The following is a 13,112-nucleotide window of genomic DNA, read 5'->3' on the forward strand; positions in this document are numbered from 1 at the left end:
TCTCACAGTTACTCTTCACACATTAATTTACTTCCATCACAGTTTTTTAGGACTTGGAAGCTGGGGTCACCCTTTTCCTACTTATTCCTTTTCTTCTTATAAAACACATAGTACAATACTAAGAGATGCAGAGAATCATAAAAAGAAACAATAGTAAACTTCAGCTGGAAAATTAAGATCAGTATTCAGTTATATGTTATTCATTCAGAAAGTTTCCTAATTATTGTTAGAATTAGCACATGTTTAATATAATTCATATGTAACTAGATATATAAGACAGTATAATCAGCTCTATCTAATTAGGCACTGGAGTTACAGTTTAGGAAATAATTCATTCCTTCATTAATCTGTGGTAAATATTCAATGTTTTGAAGAAGTACAAGGTGCTATGTGTGAAACATTAATGTAAAAAAAATACAATCCCTGTTCTCTCAGTTTTCTGTCCAATAAATCTGTCCAACTATGCACGGCCTTCTCCACAAGGCATTTTCTTGGAAACCGAATCTTCTACATCCTTAAGCTGATAATAGTGGGGAGCTAACTCCACCAACCAATCTGGATTCAACTCAGTGACTTGCCTCACATATTCCTTGGTGGTAAGCACTAGTTCATGGTATATGACCCATCTGGGAAGAACATGTGCCAATCCTGAACTAGGATGTATGTGAACAGTTTGTGGATGTTTAACTGTCCGATATGATCCATTCTTCTGCAATCGTGCAGACTGTGGAAAAAATCCAGACGTTATGGATTTCTTAATGGCATCCAAGTCACTGGAATTTGAAGCAAGCTCAATTTCAACCCTTTCTAAAAGACCAGCAAGTTGATCACGGATATCCCTAGCCCGTTTCATACTCCTTATCTGTATGTAATTTTCATAACACCATTGTGATGAATAATTCGTCTCTTTCCATGAATTGTAGACCTTCATCAACCCAACATGGTCTCCAACATTTCCAGAGTGAAAATTCAATCTTGCATTGTCTGCATGTACTTGTTTGTCCTTCGGGCGGTAAAAGATTGAGTTGCCAACAGAAAGCATAGCTGCAATGGAAATGATTTCATCTGAGCACTTGTACTTCTCGGAAGCCACTATCATTTTTGACAACATAGGATCCAGTGGAAACTCTGTCATCTGTCTGCCTACCTTGGTTAGCTCACCAAGCTTATTTAACGCACCTAATGCAAATAGAAGCTCTAAGGCTTTTAATAAGGCCTCAGCAGGTGGAGGGTCCATGAAATCAAAATGCATCAAGTCGTGGATACCAAGACTTTTCAACATCAAAACTACATTAGCAAGGTTGGTCCGCTGTATTTCTGGAATAGTATTGTCATCCAGATCATTGTGAAAATTGTATGCAGTGTACAATCTGTAGCACTTTCCTGGACCTGTCCTTCCAGAACGACCAGCTCTTTGCATTGCTGAAGCTTTTGAGATGGGCGTTATTAACAAGGACTCCATCCCTGTTCTAGGATTGTAACTTTTCATTTTACAAAACCCTGGATCAATGACATACTTGATCCCATCGATTGTCAATGATGTTTCTGCAATATTGGTTGCAAGCACAACCTTTCTAGCCCCTTCAGGAGTGGGTTCAAATATCTTGGCTTGTAGCTCACTTGGCAGGTTGGCATAAATTGGACATATCATTAGCTCCGCAAGTTTAGTCCCCAAACCTCTCGTCCTGTGCTTTAGTATTTCTTCGGCAGTTTCAATTTCTTCTTGACCAGTAAGGAACACCAATATATCTCCAGGAGGTTGAGTGGCATGGATTTGAAGTGCTGTGATAATGGCTGCATCTAAGTAGTCAGCTTCTGGTGCTTTAGTAAAGTTTATTTCAACAGGATACCGTCTCCCTGGAATTTTGAATATTGGAGCAGAATCAAAGTAATCACTGAACTTCTCTGCATCAAGTGTAGCACTAGATATCAACAACTTAAGATCTGGCCGGAAACGAGAAATGTCCTTCACTAAACCAAACAAAATATCAGTTGAGAGTGTTCTTTCATGAGCCTCATCCACCATCACAACACTATAACTCGCAAGATCAGGCTCACCAAGAAATTCCCTCAATAACATTCCATCTGTCATATATTTCACAATAGTCTTCTCTGAAGTGCAATCCTCAAAACGGATGGAGTAACCAACCTCGTGTCCTAGTTTAACACCCATCTCATGAGAAACTCGAGCAGCAACACTCATAGCAGCAACACGACGTGGCTGAGTACATGCAATCAATCCACGCTTTGTGTAGCCAGCTTCATGAAGATATTGGGGAATCTGTGTAGTCTTTCCAGAACCAGTTTCACCAACAATTACAAGTACCTGATGTTCATCAATTGCTTTCAGCAATTCATCGCGATAAGGGTAAATGGGCAACTTTTTTCTCTCCTCCAGAAGTGCCTCTAAAGCTGATTTTGCTTTAGACTTTTCAACTACATCATCCATCTCTTCAAGGTCAACGTTATCTCCATCCATAACTGATGCCTTGATAAAATCAATCTGGTCCTCAAAAACAAACTGATAATCATCAGACGCTTGTTTTTTATTTTTGGAACCATACTTCATCGTTGCCTTCGAGATTTGATACTCCTCCCAAGCCTCTTGTTCAGCATGTGGATTCATCTTTTCCTCAGCATTTGTATCAATGTAACGCTGCGTATGCACAGAAAACCTCTTCCCCTGATTAACACCACCATCCTGATCATAAGCATCAGGCATCCTATATTCATTCACATTGTCAGCTTCCATCATCTGCTTCACAATTTTATATATCTCTTTCTTGTACCTAATATCATGTTCTTCCTTTTCTGTAAGCTTCACACCATCGAACAAATATTCGTCAGCATCTATTTCATCTCTCAGCTTTCCTACTTTATTCTCTACCCTCTTCTTAAAATACTTAGGCCTCAAACCCTTTCTCAAACCGCGTGTATCATCCTTCTCCGAAGCATTAGATCTCTGAATTGCCTCTTCTTTCTCCTTCTGTGTCAATTTGTTCTCAGTCAATTTCCTCGTCCCGGCCTCATCTCTTTCTCTCAAATGTTTCTCTAACTCCTCTTTCTCTCTTTGATCTCTCAACCTTTCTTCTTCCGACTCTGAACCATCATCTTCATCACCATGTGATGTTCGTCTCCTAACCCTCCTCTCCAATTCCTTACTCAAAATCCCTTCCTCCTCATCATCGCCATCATCAACATTACCTTCAGTTTTCTTCCTGAACAGTCTCTTATTACTAAATTTAGGTTCAGAAACTCCACTCTCTTCACGGCGAACCTCGTCACTGTCATCATCATCATCATCATCATCATCATCTAATAATTTGTAAGTCTTCTGTTTCTTCGCCAACAATGCAGCTTCTCTCTCTTGCTTCTCATAAAGACTCAAACCAGAGGATTCACGAGAAACCCTAGAAAAAATTTCTGAAGCAAAAACATTAGTCTCATCGGTCAATGAAAATCCAAATTCTTGAAATTTGGTAAGTAAATCAGATTGTGAAGTGGCTTGTTTGGAAATTCCAATCATGTATTCAACAACTGTGGGCTGAGAATAACCCAATATCGACATAAGTTTATCCGATACCCATGTTTTCAGATTATTCTCCATTATGGGGTTGCGAAATTTTGAGTCTTGAAGGTGGTGACGGTGGCTACGGTGAATGGTTTTATGTGGGTTTGGGAATTTGGGGTGGCCGTGAAATTGTAGTGTGATTGAATGATTAGGGTTTCAGGAACAAGATTAAAGTGTGAATGGGAAGGTTAAGGAATTTTTGTGAATTGTGATGATCTCCGAAAACAACATGCTCCATTAAATATTATTTAAAATTATTTACTTTTCTTAGTGTGTCAAGGATTCCTATAACTGACGATTGGGCCTTTTCGAAATGCAAATATCAACAAAATAAATCTTAACTCTATTAACAAAACATTTCCCTATAACAATATTGATCCAATAATTAATATCATGCTTATCCAAACGGAGGCTGACCTTTTGCCAAATCATTGTTTTTTCATCTTTTGGGGAATATTGGAAAATACTAGTGAACTTAGATTAATCACTTACTCATGCATCTTTAATAATGATTAAGCTTTAAATTAGTTTTTTTCTATTTAAACATAGTTATTAGAATACATAAAAAAGATTTTAGAATATCTTAAATTGTCTACTAATAAGACATTTGTCTAATAGTCTAAGATCCTCTATATCTTTAGGATGATCAAAAAATCAATCGTTCAATTCTTGATAGCGACACTTGTTGGGAGGATCACCACAAACACTGAAAGTGATTAGTTCTTTACCATAATGTGGAAAGATGTCATCGGTAGTACCAAAAAAACAATATTAAAATTTCTTATACAGAATATCAAGAGAAAATCATTAGTATATCTTAAATTTGTTATAGTATCATAGAATATATCTCACAATTGAAATTACTTTATTTTATGATTTGTTTTCTTACCTAATTAAGAATTTAGTATTAGTATAAACAGAAGTTAATGTTATGTCATTGCATCAAAAATAATAATCACAGTATCATATTATCGTCATTTACAATATTATCAATACAATTTGTTATTTTTAAACATTTTTTCCTTATTTAATATCCAAATCACTAAATTTTATAGCATAAAATAGGATTGTATATTTTGAAATTATTTCAAATTGACCTTATTGTATATTATAAAAATAATATTAACAAATTTTTCTTACAATAAAAGTACAAATAACTTCAAATATATAATTTCCCAATAGATATGATAATGATGGAGTGAAGAATAATTAGGATAGGAGAATGCCTATATTGATGATAGAGAGTTTAGGCGTAAATAATGATATATTTAATTATTAAAATTTTAATTAAAATATATTTTTCAATTAATTATCTTGCTATATATTTTGGAACAATAAATATGTTATCTAATGAGGATAATAATTTAAAAAATGATATATCATCCTAATAAATAAAGTATTGCCTTATAATATATGTCATTTTCATATATGAGTAAGAGAGTTTAGTAGAAGTATATATCATTTTTTGTTTTGCATCACAACTGTAATTGTAGAGTGTAATATATATGTACTATCAGTATCAGTGTAAAGATTTACACACAATTAGTATATCATTTACTATTCATTTATATTAATTTTTTTAAAAGATAATGACAATAACATAAACAATAAATAATATAATAAGAATATATAAAATTCATACACTTTCATTTTGATTGTATATATATTTTTTCTCATCATTATATCACCATTCACATTTAACAATCTTTGCAATACAATTTAATATTTAAACATTATTTTTTCTTTCCATATCTAAACCATGTAAGTTAATCCAACCACAAAGTGACTGTAAATTTAGTCATGCCCGAGGTGTCCTAGTCTCCTAGAGGCAAACACAATGTGCATAATTTTCTATGTAGACTTATAGGATTTGTTCAATGAGGAATAAAAAAAAAGTGAATCTTTCACGAATATATTTTGTGACTTCCAAATTTTATATTCTTCTATAAAATCAAATTACAAACAAATCATAAACCTACATGTTCACAAAGTATAATTTTATGTTGAATCAAAGAGTTAACGATTAAAAATGAATGATAAATAATATAATAATAACATGTAAAACTGAACTCCATAAAAAAATTTGAAATGAATCTCGTTGAAAGTATACTGGAGTCAAACCTTATGCATAGAAAATATAGAAAAAACATGGTAGTTTTATGAAATGATGAAAAGAACTGAAAAGGACAAAAATAACATTTGGGGGAGTAACGTGACAACTGATAAGTCTGTTAGGCGACAACGAAGGCGGTCGTTGTTGGTAACTGTCGACCGGTGAACCAGGAGGAGATCTCAATACCACTTTTCAAAATTAAAAAAACTACAAATAATAATCAGCATCCTCAAATTCCCCTATTTTGTATAGAATACATAATAATTCTATAAATATAATATTTATGTGTTGTTGGTATAAAAATTTATACACAATTCTTCATTTTATTTTTTAAGAGTTAATAATAATAGAAAATGAATGATACACGAGTAGAATTTAAAACTTTTATATTGTGGTGTATACATTTTTCTCATAAATTTACTACTTAACATCCAAAAATACTAGTTTTAATTTTAGAGTAAATTATATTAATATTATATGAGTCTTAATCAAATTATATAAATTACTCTTTCATCTTCAATACTTACATGAAAACTCCCAATTTATATAATTATATTAGAAATAAAGTTTGAAATAAGTGTGATATTTTAAAAAGTTAATAAGTGTGATTCATAATAATTTTCTTATAACTTCACCACTCACTAATCTTCACTCACTCTCATAACTCAGTGCTCCGGCAATCTCGCTTTCTGATTCGGACTTCATAAGTCACACAACGCTGTCGTTTTAGATCTTTTGAATCCTACTTCCGTGATTCTGAAACTGTGTCGTTTTTTTCTCCCTTTATTATGAAACTTTATTGCCTTTGATTTACACATTTACGGTTACTTGCTACGTCGTTTTGCTTCCATACCCCATTCCTTCTTTTCCCATGCTTTTCTCGTGAATCTCTGTGTCTGTCAGTTTCTAAATCAGGTTTTCTTTCTTCTCTGGTTTTGAATTTTTGTGACTGAAGATCTTAATTAGGAAAAATTGTTTTTAAAAGTGTCTTGTTTTTTGTTGGAATATGAAGGATGAAGCTGTTTCAATAAATTGCTATTTCTTATGAATCATTGTTTTCTGTTGGAGAGAAAAAATGCTGCAAAAAGTTCAATTTTTTTTGTATTTTTTTATACTCATAACAAATGTAATTCCTAGTTGCCTTTTTTCTTGATTTGCTTACATGATACCTGTTATTTTGTTTGTTTTTATTGCCTAAATGGAACTTTCATGCATTAGAATATAACATGGTGTTTTCTACTTTGGTTAATATTTCCTACTTTTTTGTCTTCTCATTGAATTATGGTTAATATGCTTTTACTTTATGAGCTTAATAAAATTGGATGTGATAACTTCAGCTGGCTGTAGCAGTTTGGGTTTATGTTGTGTTGATTATAAACTGTTTATGTTTTGTTTTCTCTCTTTGCTAACTTTCTTTCTTTCTTTCTTCTTTTGGGTCCTTTTGGCTGAATAGTAAAGATCTTATGGTAACTGAGTAAGGCACAGTGAATGATGGATGTCGTCGAGGTTGAAAAAAATCTGTTTGCAGCAAGTGATGTCAAGGTATGATTATATATCTTCAATGATTTCTCATGCTGCTTTGGAATTCTAATGCTTTCACAATATACACAATCCTTATGCTAAGGTATAACCAAGGTTTAAATTTTATATAAGATCAGTTTCTGTACGTTTGTTCATTCAATTAGGTAGGTAATGGACCGTCACTTTTTTCCTCTTCCTCTTCTCATGTTCTTTCAATGTTATTGTATGCAATCAACCAACAAATAAGAACTGTTGAATTTGTCTACATTTTATGGCACACTTAAGTATTTCTTTTACATAGATATCTCTACTGCAGTGCAGCTATTTAAGCAAATGTTTTGCAACTCTGGCCAAATGAAAAAGAAAAAAAGAGGAAATGTTTTGTGTTCTTTATTTCTCTGGTTTTGAGCCATTATCTATGTTTTGTTGCAAGTATTTTTCTCCTTTAATAAAATAAAACCCCTTATAATATAATGTAACGGATATTTATTTATTCTCTTACGCAGTTACATGGAGAAATGTGCATGGCGCTATCAGTAATATATTGCAAAGTATTGTCCGTATTTCCTTATTTAGAAGCTGCTAGGCCTCGTAGCATATCCAGAATCCGGGCATTATGTTCATTGCACATAGCCCTAGAGAAGGCCAAGAATGTTCTTCAGCACTGCTCGGATTGTAGTAAACTTTACTTGGTATAATTTATTTCTTGTACACTTTTATTTGTTTATTATGTCTGCCGGTATATAAGGTTTTTAAATTTACTGTAGCTCAATTTTGAACAGGTATCTATTATTGGCTGGTTAAGTTATTTGACCTGAAATAAGTTTTCCAAAATATCTTATGCATGACGTTACTCATGATGCAGGCTATAACTGGGGATTCTGTTCTTCTAAAATTTGAGAAGGCTAGATGTGATCTTGAAGATAGTCTTAAACATGTGGAAGATATTGTTCCGCAATCTATTGCATTTCAGGTAGCAAACTTTGACGATATGACTATATATATAGTTCGCTTTTCATCTGTGTGTAATAAGTTCATTATATTATGTGGAACTTTCTCTTTTCTTGTTTTATTGTTATTGTTTAACTTCGTCTAAAGTTTGACTCAAGTACTTGTCCAGATTTAGGAGATTTTGGATGAACTTGTGAGTGTGATATTTGCACTTGACCCATCAGAGAAGCAAGTTGGTGATGCTTTAATTGCACTGCTTCAGCAGGGGAGAAAGTTCAACGACTGTAACAACAGTAATGAGCTTGAATCTTTTCACCAGGCCACCATTAGACTTGGAATTACATCTTCAAGAGCAGCTCTTACTGAGAGAAGGGCCCTCAAGAAACTCATAGAAAGGGCTCGGGCCGAGGAAGACAAGCAGAAGGAATCAATCGTGCCATATCTTTTACAACTTATGAGGAAATACTAAGTTATTTAGTAGTGAGGTCTCAGATGACAATGACTCTCAAGGTTCTGGTCCTTGTTCTCCAACTGTTCAGGGATCTATTAAAGATGGTGTTTCTGTTGGCCATTATCAAGCCTTTGACAGACAGCTTTCAAAACTGAGTTCCTTTAATTTTAAGCCAAATAATAGGACATCAGGCCAGATGCCCATTCCACCTGAAGAGCTAAGGTGTCTAATATCTCTGCAACTCATGCATGATCCTGTTATCATTAGTTCTGGGCAAACTTTTGAAAGGGTTTGCATCAAGAAATGGTTCAGTGATGGGCACAACAGCTGCCCAAAGACCCAACAGAAACTTTCACATCTTTGTTTGATTCCTAATTATTGTGTTAAGGGTCTTGTTGCTAGTTGGTGTGAACAGAATGGAGTTCCTACTCCTGAAGGCCCTCCTGAATCCCTTGATCTTAATTACTGGAGATTAGCATTATCAGAGTCGGAATCTAAAAATTCAATGTCTGTAAACAGAGTCAGCTCTTGCAAATTCAAAGGTGTCAAAGTAGTTCCGTTAGATGAGAATGGGATCTTAGAGGAAACAGAGGAAAATGGAACTGAAAGTGTATCTACAGAAGAGGAAGATGCTGGCCAGTATTTATGTTTTCTGAAAGTTTTGACTGAGGGGAACAATTGGAAGATGAAGTGCAAAGTGGTAGAACAATTAAGGCTGATGCTGAGAGATGGCAAGAAAACCAGGAATTTTATGGGGGCTAATGGGTTTGTTGAAGCACTTTTGCTTTTTTTGCAACCAGCTTTGCTTGAAGGAAATTTTATGGCTCAGGAAAGTGGAGCAATGGCTCTCTTCAACCTGGCTGTAAACAACAACAGGTCTATATTACTTTTTTCTAATTTAAAATCATTAAGTATAATAGCTTTTCATATGACTACAAAGTCAAAACAATTCTGGTGGTATTTGAGAAACGAGACCTTGCATTATCTTATTTACATTTTTTTAAATATAATCTATCACAATGATCCGGTCATCATCTAGCTCTTCAAGATCACTGGAATATATCAGTTGTTTTCCTTGGTTTTCTGCATTTGGGGAAAAGACAATACTATTGTTCTTGAAAATTCTTTTATACTTCATATCGCAAATTAATTGCACATTCTGTCTAGTTTATTGAAGCAGCTATTATTATGCAATAATGTCCGCACCTTCTAACATGTACACGGAGGGGGGAAAGAGATGTAGGTAGTGCATGTGGTCGTTGACAATGATAAATGGCTGCATTAAATGCATTTCTATGATGTCAAATGATATACATAATTTCTTCAGTATTTAGACTCTGGTTTTTTATTGACATGTTTAAATAGAAAGAGAACTATTTTGTTTGTTCAGTTAATATGTTCCAGCTCCAAATAATAAATGTGGTTGAAGTTTACTACTTTACTAATATCTTATTAACTCTTTTGGAACACTGATGTTTAATTTATTTAACCTTTGTGAACATCATTAACCCAAATGTCATTCATTTTAATTTTCAACAGAAATAAGGAAATTATGTTATCGTCGGGAGTATTACCGGTGTTGGAGGAGAAGATTTCTAATAGTAGTTGTTATGGTTGTGCAACTGCCCTGTATCTGAATCTCTCTTGCCTTGAAGATGCAAAGCCTATGATTGGTACGAGTCAGGCTGTTCAGTTCCTTACCCAGCTTCTTCAGGATGACTCTGATGTTCAATGCAAGCAGGATTATCTCCATGCTCTCTATAATCTTTCTACGGTGCCCTCCAATATTCCATACCTCCTTTCATCCGGAATCATTAATGGCCTACAATCTCTTCTTGTAGGACAGAGTGATTGCTTGTGGACAGAAAAATGTATAGCTATTTTGATAAACTTAGCTACTTCTCAAGTCGGAAGAGAGGAAATGGTTTCAAATCCCGGACTCATAAGCTTGTTGGCTTCTATATTGGACACTGGTGAGCTCCTAGAACAGGAGCAAGCTGTGTCTTGTATCTTAATTTTGTGTAACAGAAGTGAGAAATGTAGCGAGATGGTCCTGCAAGAAGGGGTTATACCTGCATTGGTTTCAATATCAGTGAATGGGACCTCCAAAGGCAGAGAAAGAGCTCAGAAACTCTTGATGTTGTTCCGAGAGAAGCGACAACAAGACCATTCACCAGTTGAAACACGCCAGTGCCCTACTGAAACTAGTGATTTGTCTACGCCGCCTGCTGAAACGAAACCACTATGCAAGTCCAGGTCTAGAAAAAATTCAGGGAAAGCTTTTAGTTTTTTCTAGAAAACCAAAAGCTATTCCCTTTCCCAGTGTTAGTAGTTGAAAGAGTTGTTGTAATCTCATTGTTTAGGTCTTAGCTTTTCTGGCCCTTCTTTTATCCACCTCTCCTTAATTTTTGGGTTTCCATAGCAAAGAAGAGATGCATATGCCTTTGTAATATCAATCTCTCTCAAGTATTAGATTTTTGTTTTGTTTCTTTTGGTCATTTCAAGTGTTAGATTTACTTTTTTGAAGTTGAAGATAAATGTGAATTATTATATATATAAAGATGTGTTCCACTGTGAAAGGAAGGTAGCTAATATCTCCAATAAAGTTTTGTTAGAAGCCAGTGCATGTCGTTTTACGTGTTACTTTCAAGTCTCAACTTTATCAAGCATGCATTGTTTTAGGCCTGTGCTACTCGGCTGTTAGTGCAAAACCAGTTGATAGGGCAGAGCCATTGAGGTTGAAAACTTGGTCTATTTATGAGTTTTGGTCTATTTATGAGTTTGGTTTTGGAGGGAAATGAAGTGTAAATGAATGTTATAAGATACATTGAGCTAAATTCTATACAAAAAGTAATTACTTTTCTTAATTTTTATAAGGATGTTATAAGATTTATTCTTTTGTATTAGGAGGGAATGGTCGGTAACTGATGTAGAGTGGTAGGTGGTGAGTGTCCGGTAGAACGTGAAGAATGAGGGGGAGGTACCTCAAAAGGTTCTCCGACAATCAAGTCAGTTGAGTATTCTAGAGAAATAAATGGAGTAAATAAGAGAGAAGTTGGAGCAATAAGTGTAGCAATAAATGAGGGAATGATGAATTAATTATACTCATTGTGTGATCTCTTCTATTTATACGGTCTAAGAAGTGCTAAGATAACATTTGGTCATTGGCCAACATCTAACGAGTACAAGGGATGCACTCTGATCGTCATTGCTTGTCCTACGGATCTGCTCTTGTCGAATTATCGAGGGCAAGTAGAATGTGCAAGCGGCATGACAAGCAGTTTGTTATCTGACACTGATGGCGAGTCAATAGTGCATTAAATGGTATATCAAATGTGCATTAAATAGCATACCAGAGACATTAATGTTGCGTCAGGAGCATTTATGGCATCTGCCACGAGTGGGCCTATCTAGGGCGGGTAATGGGGATATGTGGAATACTGCATAGGATATTCAGAGTAGAGGGATGACAACCCAAGTATGACCGGTCTGGAACAGTTGCCCCCAGTTTATTAGGTTAGTCAGGGATGACCAGGCTGGTAGACTTGGACTATTTATACTTGGCCCAACGGAATCGGGGTAGGTCTATTAGGTAGGTATAGGGATAGGTCATCATGACTAAGGGTTTTCTTCAGACACAAGGGGGATGCTTGGTGTTTCGTTTGAGCCTGGCATGATAGATCGACGCCTATTCGTTTCAGTTCGGTCGTCTGGATTTCTGTGTCACCGTTAGATTGTCCTCGAGTGATTTTGAATGGGTGGATGTGCATTTTGGGTTGGGCCCTTAGGGAGGTATGGGCTTGGATCTCCCCCTATAAATAGGGGTTCTTTCCTTCATTCTTCTTCACTTTGCATTTTCTGAGAAATAGTCTCATGCCGAGCACACACATCGCTTGAATCTGATCTTCGATCTTTCTTTAGAATCTTCTATTTCCGCCAACTCGGTAACTTCTTTTTCCCCCTTTCTTTTTAATATTTTACCCAGTCATGACAATGTTAGGCGAGGATTCAAGCCCTGATGAGGTGGAGATCCTGTCTGGACCTCCACCCATTTTTACTAATATAACTCGTCGTTGTCTCCAACTAGCCCAGTATGTTGCCGCCCTAGGCAATAGTCATTCCTCATGTAGGCGACCTGACCAATTATCCCTGATGACCTTGTTACATGATTTGAGGAAGAAAGAGGCCAGACATGGGGCCACCTTGATCGACCGGGCGGGTTTCTCAGAGAAGTGGCGTTCGGTCTTGGATAGTATGTCCAGCTCGGGTTCTGACACTTCTTCTGATGACAAGTCTACCATGAGGCGGAATTTTGCTGACCGGGCCGATCAATTCGTTATCCCGGAGGACATGGCGTGTAGCGACTGTCGCTATTGGTGGGTTGATCAAGAGGTTAGGGGAACCCCATCCTATTTCCCATCAGATGTATGCCCGACAGTGGACGTGCTGACGCAACTGGCTAACGACATCCAGTGGTATCCTTCTATTTCCCAGGAGCGAGTTTG

General features: G+C 35.7%; 1 protein-coding gene, 1 long non-coding RNA gene and 1 pseudogene across 2 annotated transcripts; 1 reads left to right on the top strand and 2 right to left on the bottom strand.

Annotated features, from left to right (window-relative positions):
• On the bottom strand, positions 120 to 3,798 carry LOC109362827 (pre-mRNA-splicing factor ATP-dependent RNA helicase DEAH1-like). The gene has a single exon (XM_019608861.1). It carries the CDS (start codon positions 3,605 to 3,607, stop codon positions 461 to 463), a length of 3,147 nt encoding a protein of 1,048 aa, XP_019464406.1. The 5' UTR covers positions 3,608 to 3,798; the 3' UTR covers positions 120 to 460.
• Positions 6,949 to 11,077, top strand: LOC109362828 (annotated as a pseudogene).
• On the bottom strand, positions 9,723 to 10,189 carry LOC109362830. Its single transcript, XR_002109451.1, has 2 exons — positions 10,098 to 10,189; positions 9,723 to 10,065 (listed from the first exon to the last, which is right to left on the bottom strand). It is a non-coding gene; the product is annotated as an uncharacterized LOC109362830 (long non-coding RNA).

The sequence above is a fragment of the Lupinus angustifolius genome, chromosome LG12, assembly GCF_001865875.1.
Source record: "Lupinus angustifolius cultivar Tanjil chromosome LG12, LupAngTanjil_v1.0, whole genome shotgun sequence".
Classification (NCBI taxonomy): Eukaryota; Viridiplantae; Streptophyta; class Magnoliopsida; order Fabales; family Fabaceae; genus Lupinus; species Lupinus angustifolius.

What these genes read in the sequence shown, in the direction of transcription:
- LOC109362827 (XM_019608861.1), bottom strand. Translation starts at nt 3,607, where the DNA reads ATGGAGAATAATCTGAAAACATGGGTATCGGATAAACTTATGTCGATA.